Raw genomic sequence first — 16,760 nt, forward strand, 5'->3', positions numbered from 1 at the left:
GCACAGCGAGCACATCACAGCCAATCGATAGCCCCAAGTGCTGGAACAGCCGAGAAATTGTTGCTATGGATTTATATAGGGTTATGCATTTTAAAGGGAGGCCACCTGAGAGTAATCTTAAGAAGCAGGAACAGCCTCTGTGTGGAAGCAAAGAGAGGTGATACCAGGACAGACAAAGTTATAAACATCATATTAAGGCATTTGGGAGTTGAGCAAAGGCAAGATGATGTAAAAGCTGCCTTAGGTTGTTTAAAAGATATTTTTATTGCCTGTGGATGATATGCTCAAGAACATAAATGTGTATTTCTCAGCCTCAGTTTGTGACTAAAAATGCCAGCTGACTCCAGACCCTGACTGGAGCCTCTCTGAGAGGCAGGAAAGCAGACTGGGGAGGAAGGTTTCCGAGCAGCACAGCACCACCCTCTGCCCCAGACTTGCGGTTTGTGTGTCCCAGCTAGGAGAGAAAAGACACCCTCTTCCCTGAGGGAGTCACAGAGGGGCTTGTGGTGGAGCTGACAGCTGCAGATCCCCTGAGCTTGGTTGCCCTCCCCATCTTGCCCATTTTGATCCCTCCCCTCTGCTTCCTGCTTGCAGGGCAGCCAGGCTTGTGCGTCCATATCAAACGGGAGCCACCACTAGAAGCCAGACAAGGCCACTTGCTGCAGGGTGAGAGCGTTTACCTCCACCAAAGGGTCTGGTTGACCTCTCTGATATGTGTAAAAGCAGCTGTGGGGTGTCTTTAGACCAACCTGAGTGTACCTGCATATTGGCTGTGCTCTGTCAGTGGGACTACACTGCTATACCCACATTTACCTGTTCTGCTCCTACCCTGGTGCGTGGAATAAATGAACCACAGGGCATTGCACTGCTTATTTCACCCCAAAGGCTGGTCTTGAAGATGTCCTTCAGGTAGCCCAATAGCATGAGAGGCCCTTCAGAATTATCCTGGCCATAAAACAGCACATAGTGGTGAGGTAGTCTAAGCCTTCAGTGCTCACTCTGAAGCCCTTAGGACTGTAATACACTGGATCTCCTGAAAAATACCACTCCTGTTGTGTCTTTTCACCTCTGGTGGTAGGTGACTTTCAAAAAGCAGGGAATAAACTCCACCAGTCACTTACAGGTGCTTCTAAGGAGCACTGTGAGAGCTTGCAAGCGAGTTGCAGGTCTGATAGATGCAGTCATTTTTGCTTGCCTCTCTGCCAGACCAGCCCACAGACCTTTCTTTTTTTTTATTTTCCCAGATGTAGCAAGAGCAAAAGTGGCACAGAAGTAACACTGTTCCCCTTGGAGCAGTCCTCTCTGAGGGAGGAGCCTTGTAGAAAGAAAAGCAAAATCCACCGAACTCCTCACATGCTAAACCACTCTGACGGAAGCAGCAGTGATGCCATCTGAAAAGAAAGGGTAACGGAGACATGGTTGAGGAAAGGCAGTTCATGCCACTAGCAGGAAACATACCATTGTCACAGGGCCTTGAGGGAACACAGAAGAAAAAGCCACCTTTGGGGAAGAAAGGGACACAAAAGGAGTGTCAGGGTAAGAGACAGATAAATAGGAATAACAGAAGCAGATAGATGTTGCCAAAATGGGAACAGAAGGCAGGCATCCTATCTGTGCTTTGCATGCAGATACCTTTTTCCAGGAGGAAAAAGACTTTTCTGATGTTCTTTGATAGCTCTCAGGCAACTTTCACTGCTACCTCATCTTCCCATATCATAATTTTCTGCCCTGCAGAAGAGGAGAATCACAAAGCACTGGTTTCCACACAGGCATCCAGCTCTCTCTCACCTATTACTACACAGAGCAATATCAGACAACTTGCATGCCTTGCACTGTCCAGCGGTGTGCTGTACTCATGAGAAGTGAGGAGCCCCCTCAGCACTGAGCGCTACCAACACACTCCTTGTTTTGTGGCAGGGATAAAATGGGGAGGGGGTGTCAGGGGGCTCATGCCCTGCTCAGCGCTGGCTGAGGCCTAGGGGAATCACTGGAGAGGTGGGAACAGCCACGTAGCTTGGCAGACAAATGGGATAATCAAATGGTTGGGCAATAAACCTGTTCTGCTGTCTGCATTAAAGAGGAGCTTGACTGACATTGCCAGGTCAAGTATCAGACACATTCAACATGTTTCTGTCTGCTCAGACGAAGTAACAACTGCTCATTTCAGACAAACATGGCAGGATGGGAGGGTATTAATAGGAAGATTTTGTGGGTCTGACCAACGCTGTGAACACTATGGCCAGGCAAAAGGTCCCAGTTTTAATGACAATGAAGGCAGAGACAGAGCCTTTTCCAATTTCTAAAAATGTCTTATGAAAGACAAAAATGTTCTGGTTGACACAATAAGAGCTGCATGCTGCTAACACTGCTGTGGGTTTCAGCAGACGAGACAGCAGCAGGGTATTTACCTCAGCATGACTGGGAGAGTTGTGGGGCTCCGCAGAGCCTTTATTTCCCACAAACACATCTCATGTGGAACTAACGCCGTGACAGCAAATACAGCAAAGTGTTCTAATCTTCCCAATTTCATTCAAAATGAAAATAATGCAATTAGCTGTTCTTGTTCATGAATAGGCAGTATCTGATTACTCTTAGAGCTCACTATTCCAGTGTTACAAGTGAGGCCTCATACAATGGGTTGCTCTGCAAATGCCTGTCTCCCATGTGACGGCCTTTGACTGCCACGGGGCAGCTGAGATTCCCTGGGATGAAGGAGTCCATCATTAGCCATGTCCAAGTAGGGGAGCCACTCAAAGTCTTGGGGTTATGTTTGGTGCACAGATCACACCCCATACCCAAACTCTCCATGCAAAAGGTCTTCTGATTAATTTATTTCAGCAGTATAATTCAATACAATTAATTATTTTCTTTGAGACATTTATAGAACAGCAAGAACAAAAAGAGGGAAGCCTTAACTCATTTATCTCCCATTTTCCTTATTTGCCACTGGACGATGAAGTTTAAAACAAAATACACCCCTGCTTGGGAAAATCAGATAAACTCTAGGAAAATCCAGCTTCCTATTTACTAACAAAAATTTGCCACACCAAAAGTCAGACTGATATTGGAATGCAGCATGGTCCCCATATTTACTGGCACATTTATTTTCCATCAGAAGAGATTTCTTTTGACAGCATCTTAATACTATCTAGATGTACTTCTTTCTATAAAAAGCAGCAACAACTAGAAGTGACAAATTATATCTGCCTGCAGGTATACAATCACATTATCTCTCTGTGATGCAAAGGTGCTGATTAAAAAAAAAATAACTCAGTCATTCAAAGAGTGTCATAGATCTAATTACATTTTATAGGAGAGTAAACCTTTATTTAAACTATCTACCTCTAGGAGAATATTTCCAGAACCACTCTTTCTGCCTTGGTTTTAAATATAATTATTAATATGTATACCATCTTCTTGGTGGTGATAAAATGAGTGCTGATCCACACAAAATATGCCTTAGCTCAAAAAAGACAGAAGGTTCAAGCTAATTTTCAAGCTAATTTTCAAAACCTTTTCCAATTCTTTCCTGAAAAATCTCAGTCTTTCAATTAAGATACAAAGTGAAACAACTGCACAACAAGCAGCTTGCTGGGAGAAAACCTTCCCTGGCAAAACAACATTGTTTTAAACCAACCAGGAGCTAGACAGTGAGTAGCATGGAAAAAGAGAACCAAAACTTTAAAATACTCCCCCAGTCCAGAATTTTTTTCCTTCCCCAGCAGTCAATTTGCCTTCTCCTGATCCCATCCATTTCCTCTGCCTGAAGCATAGCAAGCCGTTTGTCCCTGCTAGAGAAACAATTGTTCCCAACAGCGCTGATAAACCTCCACTGCATAAAAACACCCCCATCTGCCAATGTCCTGGGCTCAGTCCCTTTCCCTGCTGGAGTGACTTAAGTGCATGGAAGTGTTGGACAGCACAGAGACAAAAAACCTGGATAGTTTTCATCCTATGTGGTATTCGCATGCTCTCCTACCAAATGAAGCCATGCAGAAAACACAGATGTACAGACACCTCAATCCCCACCCAGTGTAGTGGGAAAAGGCAGCTTCCAGGCTGCTTGTGTTGCTTGGGCAAAGCACTCTGTGCACGTGCTGCTGTCTGGCTATAAGGGCATGGAGGACACAGGCAGCTGACTGATTTGGTACTCACATGTCCTGTCAGCAAGCAAGATTGCTGAGAGGCCCACCTTGAGGACTATGGTTGCTTAAATCCTTTTCCTAATTCTGATCCTAAGCATCTAATTCTTACTTTAAAGTGCCGACAAATCCTTAAAAATGTGTCATTGTAAGGATCTAACTCCAGTCTTGCACAGGTGGAGAGAGAGCCTGTGCCACAGAGGAAAGTGCAAGGGACAGTGCAAAGATGTTCTACCCCAGCACCTTGTGTCAGGGGCACAGACAGCAGCAGGGGATGGAAAATATGGTGTCTTGTAGGTGATTGCCAAATCTGAGTTTGCAGCTAGAAGTTTGATTGTGTCCAAAAGCAGGACAAAAGCTGGACTACACTTCTCCCTTCACTGGCTGAATGGTAGGTTGGGCAGCTCTAGAGATCTGCCTGCACTTGCAGTTTTCAGCTCAGGAGGTCTAGGATTGAGGATAACTCAAACAATGCTGCAGTGAAGAAATATTTTTGGTCTTTTGTCTTGTGTGTGCCCCCCAACCCATTGCTGGAAGGGAACACCGCAGCCAGCTGATGTATCCGAGGTACCTGCTGGAGAAGCTGTTCCCACACCATGAGTCATACTGTGAACCACTGCACTCTTTCCCTAACCAGATATGAGCACATTCTTCTTTTCTCTTGCTCTTTCTCTCCCGCCACTTGTATTGTGATGCTAGCAAAGTAAATTCATTAGAAAAATGGATGGGAATCTGCTGGAAAATGCCCTTTACTGCAAGACTTTGCTGCAACATGTGGAGCCTTCACAGAGATCTGACCATTGCTTCACCTCCCGCTGCCTTCTGTCACTTCTTTGCAGCAGACAGAGCTGACACGAGCAGACCTGCCTCCGCTGAACCGGCTGCCACCTCTACTGTCAGCACTGAGTCAGCGCTTACCGTTCTCCAGCTGCCCCAGTAGCAGCTGGGTTATTTCCAGGACACTGGAGTTACTGCCCTCAATAAATGGAACTGCCACTGGGGGAATGTAGTCAGAGGAAACAGCTTAAACATCAAGAGGGCAGGGAAAGGTGTAGTGGTTTTCTACCCAGGGGATCTTTGTCAGGCACTCCTGAGCAAAATGCATCAGCCCCGGAGCTGCCTGCTGTGAGCTTTCAAGGGAGGAGCTCACTCGAGGAGGACCAGGTGATGTGGAGACACCTCACAACACAGACTGTCCCCCAAACAAGCAAATCCAGCCGGTGTTAAGGTGAGATCCAGATGTGCTCCTTCTCCAAGCAGAGCTGAATCTCACCTGCTTGGTCACTCCTTCCAAGTCACACGTCTCCATCATAAAGCAGTAAGAAGAGAAAACATTTTGTTTATTTCCCTTTGTCTTTTTTTCTTTTTAATAATGACTGCTACAACAGCTAGCTGAAATGCTGAGGAGCAGCTGCAATATCAGAAATTATTTTCACCTCATTATAAAAATTTATCCTTTTTAGAGTGAGAGAGGCAGAATGGAGATTAGAGTTTCTAGTGCTTTGTCAGATGTTACTTAGTACCTGTGGATCATTACATTGATAAAAATATGTACAGAGTCACTTTTCAGGTTTAAAAGTGTTTTGTCCTTTTGTTTGCTTAGCTAAATAAAGAGGTTTTGTTTGACCTGTGATTTTGAATCCAGCTGGCTTTTTAATATCAGTGACTCATACAAAGCAGCCTGCAGAGTCAGTCTCTTTTCCACTGTTCTACTGCTGATTTAGGCAGAAGCCCCACAGAAAATCAAGCAGTGTGTGGGGCTTTCTGCCCCGACTGGCTCCCAACCAGGTCTTCCTCACCAGAGCTGTGCTCTTGTTCTGTAATTGCTCCTGCTGAAACAAGGGAGCTCATCACAGCGAGAGGTACTCCAAGCAAGCCAAATTACTGCAAGTCCTGTAAGATTTTCAAGGTTGGTAATAAACCATTAGTTTCCAATGAAAATTGGAGCTGAGGACAAGGACTGACTCCCTCAAAATGGTAACTTTTTTGTCATGAGATACTGACATTTTCTTGGCTGAAGTGCAATAGAGCATCACTGGTTTCAGTTGGAACAGGCCGGGAGTCCTTTAGACCAAGCCTGACATCATTTTACCTACATTAGAATAAGGCAAAGATTTTTAAGAGTGGTAAAGCAGGAAATCTCATTTCCATTTCCAGCAAAGGCTACAAAGAATACACCATTACCAAACACTGCACCTTATCCTTGCACCTCACTCAGTGTATGTTTTCTCCCCTCCCAGACTGCACCATTGACATGAGCACATAAAAACCATTGAGCCCATGGGCCTGCAGGGACAAGGAAATAGTAATGGCAATTGCTATTGCAGTTGTGGTCTCTGTGCAGGCAAAGTTGCCCATGGACTTTTGGAAACAGAAGATCAGACACAGTCCCCCTTGAGCAGACACGTGATTGTCCCCTGGGCTGGCTTCCTGTTGGGGCTGCATGAGGGCCACAGCCCTGCCCTGCCCAGTGACTGGAAATGGGGCTCCAGGAATTTTTGTCTCCCCAAATAATTTCATGATCAAGGTAAAAGTGCCATTATCTGATAACAGGAGGAGTCTGTGAGTCCAGGTACTGCAAATATAACACCATTTTCTCAAATAAATGTTCGCTGAGAAAAAACTCAGAAAGGAAAATACATGTGTAATGCTATACACAAGTCCTGGACTTCGTCCATCATCTAAAATGAGATGTTATTTGGGGAGAGTAGAAATTAGGTAGCCTCCTTTATGTTATTCCACTCAGGTATTCCTGCTGATCTGGATTCATTTTGAAAATTAAAGGCTGTATTTTACTGCAGTGGGTAGATGTCAACTCCACTGTCAGGGCTAACCAAAACCTATCAAAATACTCTCTTCTCTTTTACCTTGGGTTTTCCTAGAAATTATGAGTCAGCATATCTTTCTAACTGTGGCATGTAGAAAAAACTCTTGCATTTATTTTGTCCCAGGAAAATGAATGGCTAAGATCACTGTAACCAGAATTTTCTTCCTGGAAGAGAAGAATGCTTGGGGAAACACTTTTAAAGTGTCACATTTTAACAGGAGGGATCCAGATTTATTTTTTAGATAAAGTGAATCATAGGGGGTAACTGAAAATGTGATAATATAACAAAAAAGAAACAAAGTTTCATTTAAAGCAACATGGACAAGAATTGGAAGAGTAACTCACCTAAATCCTTTGCACTTCTCAGTTAACTGGTTTATTACTGAAGTAGGATTCTATTCAGCTAAGTTCTTTATCTAATTTTTATACAGGTTGTCAGTGTGCAATGAATTCATGGCGAGAATCCTCTGATGCCAGACAGGGTTAAAGAAGGGAGGTTGCATTAGAGGTGATCAGTGGCAGATTCTGCCCCCCTGAGGACTAAGAGTAAGGATAAGAAGTTTCTCCTAGGGGTTCAGAGCCCGTATAGGGCTTCCAGAAGTCTGCTCAGGTCCTACTCAACATCTCTGGGTGCAGAGTCAAGGCCAGAGTGTGAGGATCTGCACTCAGCAACCCTCTCCCGTGGTTTTATTGCAGTCAACTCAGGAATGACAAGGTTTATGAGACTAAAGCCTAGCAGATGGCATGTCTTCTAGTTTTACCAGCAAGTTTTGCCATGTTTCACCTGTCTGAGGCACTCACTGGTCTTTTCTCTGAGCAGTTACTGTTGCAGGCGTTGCGGCACCTTTGGCAGAGTCTCTGAAGGTCACTAGAACACAGTGAGGATGCTTCAGCCAGTGGTTTAGTCCTTGGCTTTGCAAGGGGAAGGGAGCTTAAGCATGGCCTGTGCCACCCAGCCACAGGGCTAGAGGGAAGGCCCGCTTTTATTTGCTGGATTAGATATAGTATATGAGATGTGGGCTTAAAAAGAGGGCAAAAAAATCTTTTTTACCAGCAACTTGAGAGTTCTTAATTTGAGCAGTATGTTATATATACATAATAAAATCTGGTTTTAATTGTATTTGTAGCACCACTGCAACAGTTCTCTGATGAACTGCATGCCTGAAGGTAGTCATCAATTACAATGTCACATTTGTGATTATTAGAATTGATAAAAATAGTGGAACTAACAAAGTCTGGAATACCGATTTTCTTTTAAATGAAATCTCTTTGTATTATCAATGAAATGATGCTGGGTTCCATAATGCTTGCACATAATACAGTGTTAGTGATTCACAGCCTCTCTGAGGTTTGTTGGATCCTTGTGGACCCAACTGCTTTAGCAGGCAAATGTTTGATCCATTGCCCAGCCATAAACTGGGAAAAGTACTAGTCCAAACTTTTTATATGGCACCATGCATATAAAAGCAATCGGTTTCAGCCCTTAAATACAAATAGAAATGGTAGTGATTAACATAACCAAGATGTAAATGTAGCATTACTACAACAGCAACATGGCTTCTGAAATCTGCTGAATGTGCTATTGTTCTGAATAAATCAGTTGCTGGTGGTTTCGAACCTGAGTGAAGGAGTGTTCCAAACTCTGAACAACATTGACCCCTGATGGACTCTTTGAAGCCACTAAGCCATGGGATTGTCAGAAGACTGTATACTGCCCTGAGACAGGCAGACAGCAAAGATGCACTTAAATTATTTTTCTACAGCATACAGTCCAAAAACAAGGAAGCAGAGAAACAATTCAGATTCCCCTCAGAACTGGGGATGATAAGGAAAGTCTGCATATTGTGGCATTTTACAGGCCTTTAGGAAAGAATACTGTGCCTCTTTTTTTCCTTTTTGCTTTTTTCCCTTTTGCCATTAGACTAAAACAGGAAAAAAGAGCCCAGCTTAGAGAATGACTTTCCCCCCCAGATAATTTTTAAATGGGTCATTACTGTAAAGGGCTCATTTATAACTTGAAAATTAAAGCTACTGGGAACCTGTTGAATAACTGTAATAAGCAGCCTATTTGACCAGGCTATTTGTTTCTTTGGTTTCTAGAGGTAAAAAAAAAAAAAAAAAAAAAAAAAAAAAAAAAAAAGGAGCTTGTGCTCTTCGTTACTCTTTGCCAGACTAAAGAAGAGAACAAACAAACAAGCAGGAAGGTACCTTTCTTGGTCCAGTATTTCATCTCCATAGTAAATGATGATCTCTTTAGGCAGAATTACATGGGGAGCCTTCAAAAGTAAACAAGGGACTTTGCTCAACTGGCAAATTTACCAACACTCTTCTTTCTAAAAGCATCTAAACGCACAAACTTATATCATATTTTATATGTTTTTATTTGTATACAAAATGTTATAATTTATCAGTGTTGTGCAGCAAAGTACAGACAGACACATAGACCACATACATACACCCCAACCCCCTTCCCTCCCCCAACACACACACTTACAAATACAACAAGAACACAACTTCCTTTCTCTCTGCCCTTCAGGAAGGCAACACTGTTTTGGCAGGTCAGCAGCTAGAAATAAGGTGCTATAGTTAAGCGGTACCGGAATGTCTTCACTTCACAAATGTGATGTGCAAATTTATATACAAACACATTGTTATTTTTTTTTCAGGGAACCCGAAACTCCACACCCTGAACCACTCTCCGAGATACAAATATGTATAAAGTGCTAATACTTAAGCATGTTTCCAATGACTTCACAAAGTAGTTTGAAGTTTAGAACAGGCACTGTAATAGTTCACTGGGTAGATTGTCACTCGGTGCAGTTTGACAGAGAAGTCACTCAGACATCGCTGGGGGACCGGGAGCGAAAGGACACTTTAGCCTGAAAGCAGCCACAGAAGAGCACCCACATGGACCTCTGGATTTCCTGGTTTCTGTAGGCATAAATGATGGGGTTGATCATGGAGTTGTAGGTAGCAGGTAAGAGCGTGGCATACGTGTACACAGAAGGGTAGTCAGGATCCCCCACCACACAGTAGATGGCAAAAGGCAGCCAGCTGGCTCCGAAAGTCCCAAGGATGATAGCCAGGGTAGAGACTCCTTTTTTGGTGGTGACATAGTGTGAAGCAGTCAGAAAGTGCTGCTGGAGAGCTATCTGGTGGGCATGCCTGCAGACGATCTTGCAGATCTCGATATAGAGATGGAGCATGATGAGGAAAATGAGAAAGAAAGAGGCAGACAGCAGCGTCACGTTACTCTTGGTCAAGGGTCTGACGACGCTGCAGGCGGTGCGGTCGTGAAGGCAGTTCCAGCCCAGGACGGGCAGCAGCCCCAGGCACAGGGAGACCCCCCAGGCACCCGCCAGCATGGTGTGAATGCAGAGCACCGTCCTCTCCGAGTAGTAGGTGAGGGCATTGTAGAGGGAGAGGTAGCGATCGACCGTGATGGCCAGCAAGCTACTCACGGAGGCGGCGAAGGAGGCGACGAGGAAGCCCACCGTCAGCAGGCTGACCGTCTCCGAGCGGATCACGTACTGGAAAACGAAGTTGAGGATGAGGCCGAGGCCGGCCAGAAGGTCAGCCGTGGCCAGGCTGCCCACCAGCACGAACATGGGGGTGCGCAGGGCAGGCGAGTAGCAGATGATGGCAACCACCAGGGCGTTCTCGCAGGCGATGGCGGTGCCGGACACGCAGAGCATCACATCCCAGGGGTTGAGGGCGGCGGGCGCGGGGGGCCGCGACGAGAGCTCCAGCGAGGCGTTGCCGCCGCCGGCCGGCAGCCGCGGGGCCGCCGCTCCGCTCTCGTTCAGGGCTGCCTCCATCGCCGCCCGGGCGTCCGGGGCTGTGCGGGGACCGCGGCGGTGCGGCGGTGGGCAGATGGGGCGGCGATGGGGAGGCGATGGGGCGGCGATGGAGCAGCAATGGGGCGGCGGTCGGGCGGCGGTGGGGCGGCGGGGCGCGCATGCCGGGCGGCAGCACCGCGCCCGCCCTGTCTGTGGTGCTGAACCCGCAGAAGTTTCCCGCCGGCCCGGCCGCCCCCGCGCCCCGCCCCGCGCACACGTCAGGGGCGGGCCGGGCAGGGGCGGGGGCGCGGGGTGGGCTCCGCGGTGCCGCGGCAGCAGGGTCAGCACCGGCCCGCTCTCCCCGCCCGACTCCGGGCCCGGGAGGGTTTGGTCGGGGGCACCGGGCAGCGAAGTGGGCGCACACACACAAGGAGCCACTTCTCCCACGGCTGCTTTCCCCCAGCTCCGCAGCCGGTTCTCCCGCGGTGGGTGCCGTCCGTGCTGCGCTTGCTGTAAGCGCTCAGAGCCCAGAGGGAGCTCCGTGCTCCGCCGGATGGAAATGTGTCCGAATAGCGCTCGAAACAGCTGTGAAAAAGCCTGTTCCACAGTTACCCTGTCTGAACAATATATACTCTGGGGTTAGCAGTCTGTTCACCGCCAAAAGCATCCGCACTGTTTTCTGAGGTCTCCAAACTAGTAAGGTCAAATCGTAGAAGACTCAGTCTCACGGGCATAAAAGATATCAACTCTCTCCTTGTCTCACCTTTTGTGTCTCACAGTGAAGCAGCAGCCAGCACGTTTCCGCTCTAAAGCATGAATAGATGAAACAGAATCACAGAATCAGGAAGGCTGGAAGGGATCTCTGGAGATCATGCAGTCCAACCCCCCTGCCAAGGCAGGGTCAGTCTAGAGGCCGTGACACAGGAACACGTCCAGGTGTGTTAGAATGTCTTCAGAGAGGGAGACTCCACAACCTCCATGGGCAGCCTATTCCAGTGGTCTGCCACCCTCCATGTAAATAAGTTCTTCCTCAGGTTGAGGTAGAATTTCTTGCATTTTAGTTTACAGCCACTGCTCCTCATCCTGCCACTGGGCACTACCAAAAAGAGCCTAGCACAATACTCTTGACACCTGCCTTTAAGATATTTATATGTACTGATACAGTCAAAGGATAACATTCTCATGCCCATTGCTGGCAAAACCAGTATCAAACAAACGTGGGCAGTGGGTAGGTTCCCTCTGCAGCAACACAGTTTTCCTAGGGGACAAGCCAAAATGTGCCCCCACTCCAGTGTGGGAGACAGTGTTTGTTTTGTGACTGATGATCAAAAGAATGTGGAAATAAAATAACCTCTTAGCTATGGGAACATCATGCAAACCATCAAGACACAATTTTGAAAAATACATTAGAAGAAAATGTGTTTACTGTCTTGAGCAGTCCAAATGAAGAAAGCATGCAGGCTGTGCAACAGTAAAAGGTGGGCACATTCAAAGAGAATTAGTGTCAGCACTCATTACATCCACCCCCATCAATGTCCTCCTGCAGGCTAAACACTATCATCAAGACAAGCTGTGGACACTCTGTACCTCTGTAAACAACTGAAGACATCGCTGCCCAGGAATTCTGAAACACAGATCTCAAAATAGTTTAATTTGGAAGGGACCAGTGGAGGTCAGGTCTGGCGCATCTCTCCTGTCTCATCACCTGCTCAGGGCAGGGACAGCACTAACTGTGCAAAAGTTTTCCTCAGGGTTTCATTCAATCAAGTCCGAATATCCCCAGGAAGAAGATTGTACAGCCTCTCTGGGCAACCTGCGGCTCTGCTTCACCCTCAACTGTAAAGATTTTTCCTTTTTATTTAGTAATCACCTTCACTGCAACCTGTGTCCACAGCCCCTGTGTGGTGTCCTGCTGTCTATATAATTTTCCCTTGCTTATCCAGGTGTTACAGCACCATTAGTAACTGCAGCAAAATCAGTTTCAAGCAGTTTAGAAGTCTCCACAACTCAAGCACTTGGTCAAGTACCCCTACCGTAGTTCAGAACACAGCAGTTACCCTGTTCTCTTTGCCAACTGGAGAACAGGTATGGCCAATGTAAACTTGGATTAAGATTAATACTGAAATCACAAGAATCCCAGTGCAGAAAGAGCTGCTACAGAGCAAGGCAACAGAAAGCAAGGTAAAATCTGAGGTAAAGTTAAATTTTGGATTTGCCCAGAGGAAATCCTCCAATCTACCCCTCAAACAGAGGTGATTAGTTTCAACATTAATTAAAATTACTGTGGCAGAATAAATTATTCCAAACATCCTTCAAAATTGATTAAAAATGCTGCCATTCAAACTTAGCTAGTCAGGTTTGCAAACATGAACCAGCTGGGGTCCACTGAAGCTGTAAGATTTGCAGTATTTTTATGGCATCTATGAAGCAGAGAGAGAAATGTAATTTATCTGGTTTTCAGTAGTGAGATGTGGTGTGAAAAGTCTTGGTTGTGGGTGATTTGTCACATCTTTGACCAACCTGTTACTGCTGGGAAACAAGTGTGCAGCAAGTCTTGGCTACAATAGTATGTATATCATAGGGCAGTGTCTGCTTTTTATATAATGGATTTTAAACACTTTTCCTTAACTGAAAACATTAAGAGCCCATGCTGCCAAGACAGAAGTCATTTAATGTGTGCTGAAACCTTGTGAGAGTGTTAGGATCTAAGAGTGAGATGTAGGAAGAGTTTTTTAGCCTGAGAGCAGGCTAGTCTCACACCCCTTGCCTGTGGTCACATATTTGACTCTGAGAAAGAATTGCTCAACCACCGTAGTGTGTCTCAGAAAGGGAGATGCACGTGTCCATCTTGTCTTTGCTCCTTCCATTGGGTTTTCTTCAGAGTTCTTCTGGCTCTTTACTTCCCTCATTTCCCTAGACTTTTACCCTTTCAAGAGGAGGATGTCCTTACAGTCCTTGTCAGGTTCTTACAGAGCCCAGAAAGCGGTGCTGTGCATCTTCCTCATCTCCCTCACATTGCCAGCTATTGATTGGCAGGGTTACGGACCAGCTCCACGCTTATTAAAATGGTTGCACCTCCTTGGGAACTGTTTATATTTCCAGAGCTGTCATTAAAGGCCTTTTATCTTCTTAGTACAGCTTCTTGCATCAGTCATTCCAACAAAAGGTGAGCCATCTGGATTGCTCTTAATTTTAACTGGTTGTGGGGACAAAGAGGATTCAAAGGGTAGATATAAAGCTGGTGCCTAAGAGCCACCACATTTCCCACAGCACCATAAGGAGCAGCAGAGAGAGAAGTCTGGTCAGACCTCTTGCACTGTCATCAAGATGTTTTCATCTTGCCCTCCTAGCTGAGGCTGGATCCTCAGATCTCACTGGAGAATATAAATATAAAAAGCTATGTTCCAGCAGTGCGTACCTAAGCATAGCATGTGATATAACTCAGTAATTATCTTAGTGAGTTTCTGAAAATTAAGCAGCAACAAAATTAAAAAGTTGCTGAAACAAATGATTTAAAAACCTCACTGCTTGACTTCTCCATCTGTTCTGAGAGCTGAGCCGTATTGTTGTGTAATTTTAATATGTGCTTTCTTAATTTCAGTTAACTATGGATTATTTTGCTAGCTGGTATTCTTTAATGATTAATAAGCAGGCTGAGTAAATGTTAAGTATTTTTAAATGTGCTTTACATAGCAAGAGTTGGAACCAACAAAAATTTCACTTCAAAATTTATCTTTCCAATAACATGCTGAAAATATTGAAGAGTCATTTATCTTCTGGCAACACAAAGAAGCCTTAAAATAAAGACAGGAGGAGGGGAAGAGAGGGGGGGATAACACAGATGGTGAGCTAACCAGCGCTGGCATTTCAGAGATGTCTATGCAGCTGGTGTGAAAAGATGTTTTAAGCCCTTAGCAATCCATTTAGGCACTTCTTCAAGTTCGTAATTTTCCTGACTTGGTGAACTCAGCTGAGTTGCCTGGTGACACCAATTACTAGGTCTTTACTAATGATACCCTCTGCTTGATCCTTCAGATTTGGACAGGAGTCCACATGCAAACATGCCATCTTGCAAAACCTGCTGGTGACAGAAACCTCAGAGGGGTTCAGACACCATTTAGAGTTTCAATCTCATCCTCCACAGTCCTGTTTCTCCACCACAAATCATGTTTCCCTCATGTCCTTGACTGTGCTTCTTGATGGACTACTCACAGTGCCACCACTCCTTTTTGATAAGTTTCCAGCTGCTTGGCTGCTCTGCCCCTCATAAAACTCCATTCCAGAAAACATGTCTGTAAAATCTGTTTCACTTGCACAGTAAGGCTACATGGGGCTGCATAAACACAAGAAAACAACTATCACACTTTTTCTAGCACATACTTGGGCTGAAAATCCTGGTTTACTCTGTTGCATTCATAAAGGTGCATTTCTCCAATGGATTTTATGGCTGCTTTGGGAAATGGTACTGTGTCTTATGTGGTCTCTGAATCACTAGCAAAAAGTACAGAGACAAACTTCACATAAGCAGGTGAAAATCTGCTTTCAGTAGTGTAACAAACTATTGTTTGATGTACCAGTCATCAGGAATGGATTCAGGCTGAACCTTAGGTTGAATTTCTGGTTTTGGGATAGAGTTTCCACCCAACCTCCCCATGTCCTACCCCACTCACAGTTTCAGCAGCTGCTGGTTCTGCCCTTGGCTGACAGTGGCAAGGTTCCAGGCTTTGATCCCTCCTCCTCCTACCACTCCCACTTCAGACAGGATGAGTTTTGGGTGCAGCTTTGGCCTCTTAAGCTTAGTCAGACAGAGATGCCTTTTCTGAGTGTTCACCACCCAGAGAGGTTTATTTTTTTTTAGTGCTTGAGCTTTCATATCATCGTTTAGAAAGGGCTCAGATACTATGAGAGCTATCAACACATGTGTTTAGCAATCTCCACATCTGTCAGCCCCCTGCCACCAGCCAGCCAGGCTAAGCCAGAGGAGCTGGCTTACCTTCCAAAGGAGTAACTTACACCATCAACTCCTGGATGTGGAAAGAGCTGCACATGGGTTTGTATGGTCATTGCTTACCCTTATTGGAAAAGTTAGCCTCTGATCCACTCTGTTTATTTCTAGAGATTAGTGATAAATATAGTGAAGCTAAATACACATATTTTGCAACCTTTCCTTCCTTGCCCTGCTTGTTCTGTTGATGGAAAGAAAGCAGCAGCAACAAAGGTCATTCATCACTAGATGTGTCGTCAAGTGCAGTGGAACAAGGTCTTTTATTGTTCTTATTCTTTTAAACTTTTTCAAAACCTTTTTGATCAAGTTTTTAAAAGGCTTCAAACTAGCCTTTAAATTGTTCCAGAGCTTTTCTGCACATCTAAGAGAGCGAGTCCAGAGTTCACCTAACAAATGTAATTTTGCAGCTTTGTAAAAAGAAACTGCAAATTTATTTCACTAAAATAAGTAAAAACACTGGCACTGGTTTCTGTTGTTTCATGTGATCCTATAAGCTGATGAACAGTAGCTACACAGTAGGGTGTAGATAGATTTTTTTCATTTAAGATAATAGTGAATTTGAGAGCAATTTTTCCAGATACTAGAATGCAAGCTAAAAATAAATTTCATTGTGGAAAAGCACTATGCCCATCTTCCTCTCTGAAACTGCTTTCTTAGAAATTGCAAGGAGACAGCCCCATCATCACCCATGAGTAATTTCCCTGCCTGCAGCACAGAACTGGCTCTGTGGGCCAGTCCCTATAAAGGGCTTGGGGAAAAACAGTAAGGTATGTGCTTCCCCAAAATGGGAAAAAATCCATTTCTAAGCCAGGAATCCCAATGCTGAGATTCCATTGAGCAGGTAGAGCTCAGGATAGGATCCAAATGGAAAATGGAAGAAGCTCAGCCTTGATCTTCGTGGAGCTGGCCAGAGGGATGTGCTGAGATAGCAGATCTGCACCAAGATCTGCCCAACAAGGATCTACCCTAGAACCCTTTCCCAAAAGTTGGTACTCATGTCTTTGTTT

The 16,760-nt window shown here is 45.3% G+C and overlaps 1 protein-coding gene across 1 annotated transcript; it reads right to left on the reverse strand.

Annotated features, from left to right (window-relative positions):
- Nucleotides 1-9,806: 9,806 nt before the first annotated feature.
- On the reverse strand, nt 9,807-10,787 carry GPR6 (G protein-coupled receptor 6; the record flags this gene model as incomplete). The annotated part of the gene is made up of 1 exon (XM_082302820.1): nt 9,807-10,787. One exon carries the CDS (start codon nt 10,785-10,787, stop codon nt 9,807-9,809), a length of 981 nt encoding a protein of 326 aa, XP_082158946.1.
- Nucleotides 10,788-16,760: the final 5,973 nt, after the last annotated feature.

This window comes from Coloeus monedula (assembly GCF_965178545.1).
Source record: "Coloeus monedula genome assembly, chromosome: 2".
Taxonomy (NCBI): domain Eukaryota; kingdom Metazoa; phylum Chordata; class Aves; order Passeriformes; family Corvidae; genus Coloeus; species Coloeus monedula.